The following is a 15,577-nucleotide window of genomic DNA, read 5'->3' on the forward strand; positions in this document are numbered from 1 at the left end:
ACGGAACAGATGAACGAACAGGCTGCATGGGGCGACCAGGCCAGCAGGGGGGTTAGTGAGGGGTGACCAAATGACTGAGCAGCAGGCTGTGTGGGGCGACCCGGCTGGCAGGGGGTTAGTGAGGGGCGACCAAACGACAGAGCAGCAGGCTGCATGGAGTGACCAGGCCAGCAGAAGCGGCAGTTAGGGGCAACCAGGCCGACAGGGGTGGGCATTGGGGTGATCAGGCCGGCAGGCAGAGGAGCCTAGGGGTGACCAGGCTGGCAGAGGGGGCAGTTAGGGGTGATCAGGCAGATAGGTAAGTGAGCAGTTAGGAGCCAGCAGTCCAGGATTGTGAGAGGGATGTCCAACTGTAGGTTTAGGCCCGATCCTAAACCGGCAGTCGGGGCCCCATAGATGAATTTCGTGCCTCTAGTTCTTTATAAAAACCCACCCTCCCACCCTCTGTGTGCAAATAGGGCTCTATACCCACAAACCCCCACAGGAGCTGGACCTGCCCCAGAGAGCAATCATCCTTGTAGAGCCACTTCTGTTTTTCAAGCCATGTGCCCAGAGGACAGCCCAGAGAGGGAATCTTTTTCAAGTTCATACAATTGAGATATATGGGACAATGATGGTCCTGTTATTAAAGAAGTTTTTATGCATGAATTGGGTTTCAAGGAAGGCCATTATAAATGGTTAAGATTTATTATGTGGGTCACAGGGGGAAGGGTTTTGCATATGGGAGAAGGGGAGCAGCGTTTATCATGGGTGGAAGTACAAGGTCTGAGATGAATAAGACATCTGCAGTAGTTAGTGAAGAGACGAGATTGATTGGAACAAAATGTGCACGTCTTTGATGAGTAGAGGATTAGATGGGAAAGGTCAGCAAAGGTCTGATTGTAAGGATCCTGAGTACAGTGTAAGGAATTTGGATTTCATCCCCCAGATGAGAAATCACCCTAGGCATTTGTCCAAATGCATCACATGATCAGTGATAACTTACTTTAGGTAGGTTAACCCAAGGTTATACAGCATTGAATAGAAGGAATAAGGAAAGATTAAAGGCAAGGAGACAACTTAGAAGACGCTATATACAGTACATGGTTTTCCTTATCTAGCCAAGGATCTAATGAGGATGAAAGGAAAAGCTGTCTTCATAGTTGTTGTTTTTTATTATAACCTGATCTCCGAAAGGAATCCATATTTATTATAGAAAATGTTGAAAATTTGGATATGTATACAAAAGAAAATTAACATCACCATTCTCTTTTAAATCATAGATGAACACAGCATTTTAGGCACTGTTGATTTTTTATTTTGTTTCAATTTATGTATGTTGACATTATGGCATATGAACACTATTTTTATATAGCTTGTTATTTTTGTCACTACTTAGTAGGCATTTCTTTTGTTAATAAAAATTCCCAGAGAACCTCATTTTTAATGTCTATACACTATTTCATTTCACAAGTAGTGTAATTAACTATTCCAACGAATATAAATTTAGAATGTTTTCAGCTTTTTGTTATTATTATTAATACTACTATAATGAACATCAATCCACATAAATGTTTTATTTTATACTCCTCTCCCCTTTGCTACAAAAAATTAAATTACAAAATAATACAAAAACTAAGTTGAGCATTTTGTTCATTTATTTTTTTTGCCTATTTTGATTTCAGTTCTGATAACATGTCCTGCCCTTAGTACATGTTAACAATTGGGGGGAGGGGGGTCCTTATTGAAGGTTTATTGAAATTATTGTCTTATTTTATTGCTTGCCATTTAAAATGAAGTATTTTGATCCATTGTTCTATATATGGGCATTTAGGTTCTTTTCAGCTTTTCTCTATTTTAGACAATGTGTGTGTGATGAATATCATTGCACATATTTTCATGTACACAAATAAAAGGGTATAAACCTTAAAAGTGAATTACAGGGGTTGTTGGACATATAAATCTTCAACTCTAGTAACTTATGTAAACTAAAGCAATTTACGCTCACTTCTGCGGGCAGCACAGAGAAATTCCAATTTACCCACATCCTTGGCAGCCCTCCCTTTTAAATGCCTGCAAATCTGATGGATGTGAAATAGTATCTTATTTTGTTTTGCATTTTTCTGAAAACTGATGAAGTTTAGCATGTTTTATGTCTGTTGGCCATTCAAACTTCTGGTCTGGAATTTGCCCATTTTGTATTTAGTTACAGTCTTTGTCTTTTTTTTTTTTGGTATACTCTGGATACTAATCCTGTGAAAGTTATATCACTTGCCAAGGTATTCTTCCAGTATCTGTCTTTTAAACCTGTTTATTAAAAATTAAAAACAATTTTAGGCAAATTTATCAAAGTTATAAAGTGTGGGTTATAACTATCATGGTTAACACTTTCTCCAAAGTCAAAAGCCTTTCACCTGCCTTTTGTTGTCATTCTTTATAAGTTAATTACTTTACATTTTTAATTCATCTGACACTCATTTGCATAACGACATAGACATTTTCCAGATTAAGGGAAGTGAAAGGTATAAAACAAACACAAATTGGGTGAACTGTATTTATTACAGTTTCCATTTTAAGTCTGTAATTGAACCCTGGACAACTGTTTGTTTTTATTTAAGCAACAGGTAGCCACATCCCCTGAGGTTTGCGGTAATAAAATTAATGTCTTTCTGATTGACTACACAGCAAATCTACAGCTGTTCATCTACATGAAGTCTTGCGAAATCACGACTTCTAACTGGAATTGAATGCGATTTGATTTCCCATGTGTTTACAGCCTTAGTGTTCCTAACTTCTTGCGCAAGTCCAGAAGGAATGCATTGTCTTCTTTAAATGGTTAACAGAGGATTGCTTTTACTTTCAGCAAGTCACAGAAGCTGTGAGCCCTTCAGTGCTGCCCCCTTCAGCTTTGCCGCTGGACCAGCTTAATAACGCGGTCACTGCCTTCAGCACCTTGGAAGACCTTATTCGCTATCTTGAACCAGACAGATGGCAGTTGGACTTAGAAGATCTATATAGGCCAGGTTGGCAACTTCTTGGCAAGGCTTTTGTTTTTGGAAGAAAATCCAGAGGTAAGCTCTCTCTTCAGATTAGAATCTCATTTCATTTCCTTAGCAGCTCATGTTTTGGATTCTTCTGTCATAGCTTCTAGTGAGTAGAGTTTAAAACTCTTCAGTGATATATTTAAATAATCCATTTTTATAACATTTGAATATATTTGCATATCAAATAAGAACGCATATAAAAGAGGGCACTTCATTATCACCCAGTGAATTTGGAAGATAAAAATGGATTCTTTTGCTCAATATTCTTGTCTTTTTTAAATTCAAAAATATTATTTTGATGGTCTTCTATTATATTTTACAAGAATCAGTGCTTATTCAAACCTAATATACGGGGCATATTGATTTAGAGATTCAAGAGAGATTATCATAGCTGCTAAGGAATCAGGTTTGGAGCTGGAAAAGGGAAAGCTTATTGAATTCATTATCTAACCTGTCCGGGAGGGTCAGGATTGTATCAATTTCTATTTCCAAATAATATGAAAAATAACAATGGCTCACCATAAAATAGAACTAGCCGTTTCCAAGAGAGAAAGCATAGTAGGAAGGAACCCACACTGTGATAACTTCTCTCTAAATTTACTTTTGAAATGATCACTTTTGACTATACGAGCATATCTCCCTTCAAGGGTGAAGGTATTGATCACTACACTTGATTCCACATGGTCAAGAAATTGAAACTAATATTAACTGAGTTTGCTCTAAGGTTAGCTAATTTCCTAGTACCATTAGAATCCGAAAGCATTCATATCAGACACAAATGAACATGTAATATAAATAACTGAATAATTGTAATCTACTCAAAAACATCTGTTGAAGTCTGTCAGAAACATTGAAATCTGCCCCGTGTCACTTTGGAGAATAGGATGACACTCTGTAAAATGTATGCAGAGGGAGCAATGTTTAGTTAATTTGAGTGATTCACAGGGGCAGACTGCACCAGACTTGTTCTTCTCAATCTTGTCAGAGAGAAGCCCGCTTCCTGCCCTTTCCTGCTAAGGGTTGCAGCCCTTCTGGGCGAGGAGCTTTCATCTCAGCAGGTCACGTTCAGACTTGCCCAACCATGGTCGTTTGCTATGCCAACAGACATGGTTTCCTTTCAGCGAGATTTGAAAGCGGCGTTCAAGTCCATGGGCAGCCGAATCTTGTCCAGATGCTGAAAGCTGTTACATATTTATAAGATTTGATCTTGATGAATAACTTGATGAATAACTTACGAACAATACTTCCCTTCCCTCCCACTTCGGAACAGGAAAATGAAGATTTGCGAGGTTGGCTGAAACAGCCATGAATAGAGCCTTTGTTAGCACATTGGAAGTAGATGATCATGCTGATCTGTAAAGAGCAGAGGGAGTAAACCAGGTTCTAAGCTCAGACCTAGTTTTTGATGGCTGATCTCGGGATTCGAGCTTAAAAATCTTCCTTCTAGTCATATGCCTCTATGCCTGTACCTCTGCATTTGGTGATCAATGATTTGGCCAACAGCTAGCAGATATTTTTAAAAGCATCCAGCACTGAACCAGATCTTTCAAATATTCATTTAGCACTTTCCAAATTGAAGCCCTTTGCTGTTTGCCAAAACTATTAACTTTTTAAGTATACAGTAAGTGCGAGAAAAGCAGTGTATATTTTTGGAACTTTACATAAACTAAAATGCAGGTGTGGGATAACATCTATATAGACAAACCCAGCTTCCCTCCCAAGAGTCTTTCTACAAAGGAATGAGGAGTCAAACGTTTAAAAGCTTCTAATTAGACATCGAAATAGATTTTCCACAGAATAAACATATCACCATGTTACCACATTCATCTTAGAAAGACCACCCTCAGATTGCATTACAGTAATAGAATATTCTTGGGCTGAATATCTCAAAAGAATGAACAACAAAAAAAATAAAATGTGAGCATGGTTGTTTTTTTCAGTCAAGCATTACCTTTTTTAGTAAAACTTGCAATATTGATGAATCTAAACAAGAAAATTTGCATTAGAAATAACTTTCATTGGTGTCATGCTCAAAATATTCATTCTTCAGAAAGACAAATTAATGAATATATTGTCTTAGGTGGCAATTTTGAAAAGGAAATAAGAAATTTCAATGCTGAGTTTTACTTTACAAATATTTTGCAGAGGGAGGGAAAGTTTCATAATAATATAGTTAAGTGGTTTGTGTGTGTGTGTGTTTTTAAGTATGTATTGGGGCTTGATTTTTCTCTCCCTATTTCTTTTTCCTTTTATTATTATTATTATTATTATTATTATTACTATTACTTTGCCTAGAAATTCTGCACAATGTTTAAAGAATTTGTGATCCCAATTTATAATCACAGGACTTACTTTAATGAAGCTTAGCTGGGTTTGAAGCCTTAGAAATAGCAAGCATAATTTTCAGATATGATGACCAAATTTAAAATCCTTATTGTATTTTTAGCACAGAGTGGACAGCACTAATCTTTTTCTCTTTCATTATTTTCCCTTTCTTCTTCTGGTTCAGGGTTCTCATTCATACCATGCTACTACAGAAAAAAGAAAAAAAAAGCATATTTTCTAAGTCAGGCTTAACTAGTACTTAAAAAGGGCTTTTGACTTTTGTGTCAAACATGATAAATGAGTGGAAGCTAAGTTGAAAGTGTGTTTAAATTTTCACATTGTAGCAGGTATCATAACTTAGTTCACTTGGGAAATCTATCTAACCTTTTATTGTGGTTAAGTAAACATTTTAAAGTGAACATATACAGTCTCATTTTCTAGTTTCATGAAATAGTGTGTTTAAAAGTATTTGAGGTAGATGAATATCCTTTCAAAGCTAAGAGCTTCATTCACATCCTAAAGAAGCATAAATCTTAAATAAGCGTCACAAATGTTGGCAACTGGCTTCTGTATGTGCGTGCATGTTTTAAGTTTTCTCCCTTTCTTAATCAGATAGTAACGTCTAGAGAAAATATTCAAATAAGCTCATATGTAGCTTTAACAATAAAGAGCAGTATGTGCATGTGCTATTATTGCATCAAAATGAAATCAGGTAAAATCAGGTGACATCACTTAACCTGGTTATCTCATTAATTTTATTAGAGATAAATTGGTCTTTTATAGCACTCAAAAGAATGAACTCATTTCCCCTTAAATATTCAAAAGCTTTATTTTCACAGGATCATTTTTCAGATGAAAAGGAAATCTTTAAATGCTCAAATAAAACTGTGATTTTTCTATTGAGATGGAAAAGATAATTTTTAACTGAATAAGATGTTGAAATTAACCTATTGAATTAGCATTTCTTGGTGTTCTCCTAACTGTGACTAAGATTTTAGTCAACCAAATAGTTTATATATGTTTACATTTATGATATGCATAACTTATAAAACATCTCTGGAAAACACATGAACTCCCTTGACATTTTAGAAAAATTTGATCACATATACAATATAACATAGCCAAGAAAATAAGCATTTGATTCATGGTTACCTTGTTATTTTAAAATTATTTTAAAATATGGGACTTAATTTTTAAAATGGGATTACATACTCATGATTATTATTTGAAGCAATCTTTAACCAGAAAATATTTTTTCTTTTCCCTCAATTCTTGTTTATAATGTTTCCAATATTAGGAAAAGGTATTTAACTAGATTTATTACATTTTAGATAATTTTCCTAAAGTTTAATAAACCATTAATTTTATTGATGGAAAAAAGCTCCGATCAATTATATGTTATCCAAAACTCTTCAATTTTATTGGAATTTTTTTATTTGAATATCTTTAAAGGGAAAAAAGTCAAAGTTATAAAGCAGAAATTAAAATTATATTACAAATGCTTATCAAAATTGACTATTATTTATATCTTAGATATAAATTCATATTAAACATTATATCTTATTTTGATATAATTTCACTAAGGCAGTATAATTTTGTGGTTAAAAACAATGGTTCTTTGAGAATTTACTATTGATCAAAGGATATTTTGTTTGGTCTTGACAAATAGATACTGTTTTAAAGAATAAAGCACAGCATAGCTAACCAACTTGTTAAAAGAATAGAGACAATGGCTATACATTAGACATTTCTTCCATCCTTGAGAAGAATAGAAATCTGAGTTAAATTAAATTTCAAAGGCCAGAAATTCTCAATGTACCAGAAGCAATGCTTTCCAACCACCTCTGCTCTTTTAAAATGTATCTTTCTTTTTTCCACTTCACACTCCACTCAACCGTCTTCAAAATTTCATTTTCTTCATTTCCTTTTTACGCTTTATGATTCTTATTGCCAGAAAGATTATAAGGAAGTTTTGTCGACAAGTTTCTGTATGTTGTTCTTCATTAAAACTTGCATTTATTTTTTAATCAAAGTATTCATTATTTGGCAGTCTATTCTTCCTTCCAATAGTCTCCTTGTTTACTTTTTTACTAAGGTTAAAAGGTGTAGCCCTCTTTTTCCTCTGTAGTTCCTATTTATAGCTCTCAACTGTTTTGTTGGCTCTGTTCTTAACATTGCACAATGGCATCTCTTTATTGGACACTAAATCAGAATGAAGCTTTGTTTACTATAAAATAGAAAGTCCGACTTGCAAGCTGCACAGCTCCCAAACATAGCTACAATAAGGAGGGATATTGTCAGGATTATTGTTCATGACATAGTTTGATTTCTTTATGAAAAGAGTTTAATGGAATATATTCAAGTCCAGAGCATGAACATCTATTTTTTTTTTCTTTCTTTTATGCCATGCAGTGGTGGATCTGAACCTTCTAAAAGAGGAGGTAAGGTTGTACAGCTGCACACCTCGTAACTTCTCAGTGTCCATAAGGGAAGAACTAAAGAGAACCGATACTATTTTCTGGCCAGGTTGTCTCCTGGTTAAGCGCTGTGGTGGAAACTGTGCCTGTTGTCTCCACAATTGCAATGAGTGTCAATGTGTCCCAAGCAAAGTGACTAAAAAATACCATGAGGTACGTATATCATTTGGGTATTTTGTTGCTTTAAAAATAACAAAACAGTGTATCTGAAATGAATTTTTGTTTGAAAGGATGTAGCATTCATTAAAAAAACACACCCACGCCAAAACCGGTTTGGCTCAGTGGATAGAGCGTCAGCCTGCGGACTGAAAGGTCCCGGGTTCGATTCCGGTCAAGGGCATGTACCTGGGTTGCGGGCACATCCCCCGTGGGAGATGTGCAGGAGGCGGCTGGTCGATGTTTCTCTCCCATCGATGTTTCTAACTATCTATCTCTCTCCCTTCCTCTCTGTAAAAAATCAATAAAAATATATTTAAAAAAAAAACAAAAAAAAAAAAAAAAAAAAAAAAAAAAAAAAACACACCCACAAATACACTTTATGTTCCCATTTTTAAAAGTAGGACCTTTAACTCAAATAAGCAGACATTAAATATTTTGAAAGCTTATCCTCTGATAGTACACCATAGGTGGTCAGTGAAGTTTTCCTCTCTCATACAAAAAACAAAATGTGTTCTTTTATATGGTAAAATAGGGATGAAACTTTTCAACTTTTCAAAAGCTGAAGGGAAATATTTTAAAGAGAAACTTGGAGACGAGTCATTGTCTAATTTGGAGAGAGAAGATCTTTGATATTTATTTTTCCATTTGAGGCAGTGTAGGCACCTATATCCCAAGAAGACACATTCATAATTATATCCATCTTCCTATTATTCAAATTGCCCCAAAGAGCATGTTATGGATGCTTCCCCCTTTTATCTTTTTACAGAATCAAGAAAACTCCAATATTAAAACTTAGCAATTGTTGTTTTTCAGAGCCTTGGGAACCTTAGAACTGATACACTCCAAATTCTCCATGATGCTAGAATATCCCAAATTCTATCCCTCTCTCTCTCCAAGAGCATCATGTAGCATTCATACATTAGGAAGCAATTCCTTCTTGATGAGACAACTTTGATTCTTACAAAACCTTTACATTACACCAAGCCAAAATCGGTCTTTTTGACTTAATTTCAATATAGCTTCATTTCAGTAGTTTTTTATTTTTTCTACTAAGTAAAAGAATCTTCAAAAGTAAATATCTGCTTAATAAGTAAAATGACTTTTTTGACTTGCATAAAGATATCAATGAAACCCTTATCTGTTAGGTAATCTAAACCTGGACAGTGTCATAAGCTATACTACATATGACATGGTTGTCCTACCCTTCAACAGCATTGTGTTGGCAGCTGGGAAAGTGAGGGGGGAGGAAGCACTGGATTCCAGAAGACAATGGACCCTGTTTCCATCCTAGATCTATCTTTAACTTGTAACCATCAGCAGGGTACTGAGCCTCAATGAAATAGTGTAAGATGTGAGAATTATCTGTTTTTTCCTAGCTATGTTATTCCAAGGCAATTACTAGATTGCAATTCTTAAAAGGAAACATCCCAAACTAGAAGCCTGTGATTAAAAATAGGACAATTTACTGCCATTACTCATGTCCTACTTTCATTTCTACACTGCGTTCTTCTAATGCGCTTGTGCCGGGAACAGTCTCCATTCCAGTTACAGGAAGTAGACAGCTATGAGCATGGTGGCTCAAGAAGCCCTAGCCAGGCTATGCCCAGAGGCCAGCCTGATTGCTGCTCCATGAACTGGGGTATCTAGTCAAGAAGAAACCCTCAATATAGTCTTTCTTAAACAGATTAAACTTAAAATACCATACAGGCCAGGCTGATACTAGAGTTGAATGGCCTAACATAAAAAGATGTAATGAGAATAGGAATTAAACTTGAGTGATCTTTTCCCACCTAAAGTCATCGATTTTGAACTATCTAAAGCAAGTTTTTACTAAACACAGTGCATTTGGGGACCTGATTTAGCCAACAAATCTTGGGTATATGACACTATTCTAAGAGCTATAAAATCCAGACCAGCTATATTAACATTCTTAAACCAGCCTCTCAGATGCTGGTTCCATGCAATGCTTTTGGTCAGATAAATCAGTCCTCCATGAAGCATATCCTCTTCCATGCTATACTTTTAAATTTATTTTCAAATAACATTAGTTGTAGGGTTATGCAGGAAGTTGCCAAAGAGTTTGTAATATCTGTTTTAAAGTCTCAGGTAAAACTTGTGTGGGGAAAGGCTGTGGACACTGCTTATAGCATCACTGGCCTTCCAGAATGGCAATGATCCATTACGCACTAGTCTTTGGGTGGGGTTGATTACATATGCATTATATATAGGCACATGTATATACCTTTATGTGTGTAATTCAGCTGTTCTCAACCTGTGGGTCGCGACCCCTTTGGTGGTCGAACGACCCTTTCACAGGGGTTGCTAAAGACCATCCTGCATATCAAATATTTACATTACGATTCATAACAGTAGCAACATTACAGTTATGAAGTAGCAACGAAAATAATTTTATGGTTGGGTCACAACATGAGGAACTGTTTTTAAAGGGCCAGAAGGTTGAGAACCACTGGGTAATTACATGACCATCGAGTGTAAGTTTCCCACATCCCTAAAGTGTGTATGTATAGCAATATCATTGCCTTGTCACCTGCTTCAAATTTCTCATAAATAGCTCCAGTAATAACCTTGTCTTAATTTTTTATCATTAATTTTTCTGTGATCATCTTTTTTATAGAGGATCAAATTACTCTATGAAAAAAGTGGGGGGTTCTTTTGATGTAATTCATCATTCCTGAGCCCTGAATTTTTCTTGGTTTTATATTTTGGAAATAAGTTCTGAGTCTAATACTACTCCTGAATAAATGAAATTATTTTTATATATAACTTAAAATATTATTAATATTTTATATTACTTGGGCTTTCATTCTTTTTGATGAGCATTGTTCTCATTTACACTTTGAAGATTTTTCCACCTCATGGAGAAGGCAGAAGCAAAGACAGAGCTTAAAAGTTCTAAGTTTTCTTTCCTTCATCTCTACTATACCAGCTTTACCATCTCTACTATACCAGTATTATCTTGTCTACCTTGTTTATATCTTCATATATCTAATTTCATTTTTCATAATTTAAAGTATAGTCTTTTTTATGCTTAGATCTATTTATTTGGGAGGGAAATATACCATTCAATTGACTTATTCTAGTAATGAGTCCCATCCTCCAAGGTTCTATGACACCCCAAAATGTAAGGGCACTTTGCATACTTTGGGCAATGGTACCTGTGCCTCTATTCCTTGATGGTTCCCTCTGTACCTAATATTTTCCTTTCCACTGGTTTTAGATTTACCCTGGATTATTTTTTCATGTGCTTGCATTTAGAGTTTGAACTGCTCCCTCAAAATTTTGTGAGATATTCTTCTGCCTGTTTTTTTCTTCTGGTGTCTTAAACTGTGTCCTGAAAATCCAATGATCATCTTTCATATTATCTGGGACCTGCTGGTCATGGTCCAAGTCTAACTTTCTCTTCTCAAGTTAGAACTTTCAAACAGAACTGAGAAAGAAAACAATAAGTATGGTCCCACCACCTTGTGTAAGAATTTCTTATCCAAGACTTCAACATCACTAGGACATAAAGAGATTATTCTTCTATCTGATCTCCACAAACATCCATGGATGAAGACTGGGTGTGTGTGTGTGTGTGTGTGTGTGTGTGTGAGAAGGGGCTTTTGTTTGGTGAATGCATCTTGACATAAGCACTGCTAGGGGGTGGAAGGGTTGTAAGGTTACAGCTTAGCATCACTGCCTGTTAGGATGGCATATGGTAGCCTACCTCACCTTTCCCTTTCCTAGTAATTTTTCCCCTGCCAACTGGGAAAATGTATACACGCGGAGATAGGAATTAAAGACATTGGCTATGCCAATATTGCCATTTATCTGTCTTCCTAACCACATTAAAATAGTACATTTTTAGTCATTTTTATTCTAGCATTATGAAATATAATAAAAATCTAATTTAGAAGTTGACTATTTCCCATAGTTATTTGAAGACTTGCAGTTTATCTTTCTGCAAAGAAAGTTACTAAATAAATAGAATGCATGACTAGGTATATTCTGAGTCTTCATAAAATTATTATCTATTGCTCTAATAATTCATATTTGGCCGAAGTACAAATACTGGCTATGCCACTTATTCTCTCCAAGCTTCTGTTCACTCATGTGTAAAATAGGGGGAATAGTTATAAATTACTTCATAGAATTCTTGTGAGTTAAAGTCTGTAAAATCCTTATTATAGTGGCTAGCACTCATAAGCATTCAAAAAATGTTAGCTAATTAACCTTCGGTATGACCACATTCTCCAAATGAGTTATGCATTCTTTTTTTTCTTCTTATTTTAATCTTCAAGAAGAACAGTCATAAGACTTGACTTGTGCCTTTTTGGATTAATGAAAATGTCCAGGAACTTTTAGAAGTTGCTTTATGAAGTTATCTGTGTCATACTCAGAGAGCAGAGAAACTAGACAACTTCATGTTATTATGTGCTCTAGGGTTTGTTTATAATTCAAACATAAATTCTAAAAAATGTATCATTTCTATTATAAGAAATAAAATGTAATGCACATTAAATAGGTCATTCTTTTCAAGTACATCAGGTAGTCTTTTATAAAATACACTAGAGGCCTGATGCACGAAATTCATGCAAGGGGCTTGGCGCTCATAGCCCCAGCTTCATCTGGAAGGATGTCTGGTCTAATTAGCATACTAAGCTTTTATTATTATAGAAAGCTATGTCCTTTTGTTGTGTTGAAAAGAATTATGTTTAGCATCATTGTCTACTTTGCTATATATTTTATTAAAAATCCCAGCAACCCAAACTGCAAGTAACTAAGTAACTGCATTAAATAGAGCCATTACTGTCATTGCCAAATCTCCGTATACTGCACAGTAGGACCCAGCTGCAGAAAGTTAGCTGTGACGGAGGCTGATGTCTCTGAAGTACATCTAATCCATCTCATCAAGTTTATAGAGGACTTGAGGTATAGCCAAGAAAATTAATGAGTGGCATAATTGAGCAAACTCAGCTGCAGAGTGATCATGTTTCTTTTCACAGTATCGCAGTACTTGTGTGTATTGCTTCAAGCATAAATATTTGTTAAATGTGCGAACAAATGAATGACTGAAAGAAACTAACAAACAGAAAAATTAATCGTGCCGTAGTGGTCCCAAAATACATCACCAAGGTGAAATTTCTCCGTGTTGTTAAATGAGTAAAATAAAGTGTGCACAGTGACTCTTTCAATTTAAGGACTGTTCTTTATTCTGAAGCAGCATCCTTCCAAATTGTTGGTATTAAAATATCCGTGCTTTCATGAAAATTGATCATGTATGATTTTTTTGAGGGGTGGGGGGTTATATTCGTAATGCCTTTACTAAGAAAAAGCACAAAATCTATAGATCTTTGTTGGGCCCCACATTTTTTTTTTCTGAAACTTTACTTGTCTGTGAACCCATACATGCTAGATATTGATTGATTTTAACGGTGGTTTACATTGTTCCCTTCAGGTCCTTCAGTTGAGACCAAAGATTGGTGTCAGGGGATTGCATAAATCTCTCACTGACGTGGCCCTGGAACACCATGAGGAGTGTGACTGTGTGTGCAGAGGGAACACCGGAGGATAACGCATCGCCACGTGCCGCCTTCGCCCGGCAGTGCAGCGCAGCGGCTGGCTCTGTTATAGAACTGATGCGTTACCGCCATCCATAATCTCAGTTGTTTGCTTCAGGGACCTTTCAGCCTTCAGGATTTACAGTGTGTTCTGAAAGAGGAGACACCAACCGGAATTAGGAGTTGTGCAACAGCTCTCTTGAGAGGAGGCCCGAATGACAGGGAAAAGGTCTCCGGGCATGGACAAAATATTAAATGTTGTAGATCACTAGCTAGTTACAGAGTTACCACGCACTTACTCAGCTGGCTGTGTTCTATATTTCAGTTGTCTTGATATGACTTAGTTAATGTCAGTACAGGAAGGAAATGAGTGCAGATGGGCACCTGATTCTATTGCCTTGCTTATTAACTCTTCAAGCTCCATATTCTGGGCCTAAAAATCACAGAAATCTGGAATTTTGCCCTTATAGTCACATGTATAAACCAGAGTGTTCCATGGCCTACAAACTTGGTTTTGGGGAAAAGAAAAGGAACTATGTTGCTATAAATCAAACTTAATGTCCTGTTGATAAGAAAGACTGGATTTTCCATATTTCTTATAAAATATCTCTATCATTTAGAAGACACGAACTACATTTCATGGTGTGGAAGAGACAAACCTGAAAAGAAGAGTGGCCTTACCTTCACTTTATCTATAAGTTGGTTTATTTGTTTTATTGTGTACATTTTTATATTCTCCTTTTGACATTATAACGGTTTGCTTTTCTAATCTTGTTAAATATATCTATTTTTACCAAAGGTATTTAATATTCTTTTTTTTATGACAACCTAGATCAACTATTTTTAGCTTGGTAAATTTTTCTAAACAGAATTGTTATAGCCAGAGGAACAAAGATGATATGAAATATTGTTGCTCTGACAAAAATACATGTATTTCACTCTTAGACGGTGCTAGAGCTTAGATTAATTTGCATTTTAAAATATTGAAATGGGAAATAAATAGAATTTGGTACATTGTGAACACTTTTGAAAATAAGTAAGTTATCATATCCTCCGCTCCTGTTATTGGAGATGCAAATAAAAAGTGACATAGGGACATAGGGAAATAGACATCGGATCCATCATTACTAACCCCGAACCCTTATTGTGGGAAGCGCGAGCCTAGCTCAGAAGAACACAAAGCACCTTGAAAAAAGAGACTCAACGGCTTCCTGAAAAGCTCTGCTGTCCTGTAGGAACACATCCTATTTATTGCGATGTTCTGATTTTATTCTCTTGAAACTCTGTTCCACACGCTTGTATAAATACATGGATATTTTAATGTACAGAAGTATATCCTTTAACCAATTCACATATTGTACTCTCTGGCAATTGAAAAGGAAATCAGTAAAATACTTGGCTTGTAAATGCTTAATATTGTGCCTAGGTTATGTGGTGGCTATTTGAATTAAAAATGTATTGAATCACCAAATAAAAGAATGTGGCTATTTTGGGGAGAAACTCGAGTGTGTGTGTGTGTGTGTGTGTGTGTGTGTAAGAGTTGTCTCTGAAACTCCCAGAAGGTGAGAAGTGATAAAATTTCTTTCTTTTTTTTTTTTTTAAAATATATTTTATTGATTTTTTACAGAGAGGAAGGGAGAGAGATAGAGAGTTAGAAACATCGATGAGAGAGAAACATCGATCAGCTGCCTCCTGCACATCTCCTACTGGGGATGTGCCCGCAACCCAGGTACATGCCCTTGACCGGAATCGAACCGGGACCCCTCAGTCCGCAGGCCGTCGCTCTATCCACCGAGCCAAACCGGTTTCGGCAATAAAATTTCTTGTTACCATAAATTTTCATTATGCAAAAGTGGATGTCAGTTTAGAAGACAGGTAATGAAGTGGATATTTCTATTGAGGCTTCTCTGTCTCTTGTTTCCAATGCTTTTTAAAAATAATAATATATTTTTGTTGATTTCAGAGAGGGAGGGAGAGAGATAGAAACATTAACGATGAGAAAGAATCATTGATTGGCTACCTCCTGCATGCC

General features: G+C 35.8%; 1 protein-coding gene across 1 annotated transcript in view; it reads left to right on the forward strand.

Moving 5' to 3' along the window:
* Positions 1–15,058, forward strand: part of PDGFC (platelet derived growth factor C) — a 184,246-nt gene extending 169,188 nt beyond the window's left edge. The window contains exons 4-6 of the mRNA XM_070415415.1: positions 2,843–3,050; positions 7,761–7,978; positions 13,443–15,058. Of these exons, the coding sequence (XP_070271516.1) occupies positions 2,843–3,050; positions 7,761–7,978; positions 13,443–13,559 (543 nt within the window). The 3' untranslated portion in view covers positions 13,560–15,058. The remainder of the gene's footprint in view (positions 1–2,842; positions 3,051–7,760; positions 7,979–13,442) is intronic.
* The last annotated feature ends 519 nt before the right edge of the window (positions 15,059–15,577 follow it).

The sequence above is a fragment of the Myotis yumanensis genome, unplaced genomic scaffold (genome assembly GCF_028538775.1).
Source record: "Myotis yumanensis isolate MYYU_CA2020_CCGP unplaced genomic scaffold, mMyoYum1.0.hap1 SCAF_5, whole genome shotgun sequence".
Classification (NCBI taxonomy): domain Eukaryota; kingdom Metazoa; phylum Chordata; class Mammalia; order Chiroptera; family Vespertilionidae; genus Myotis; species Myotis yumanensis.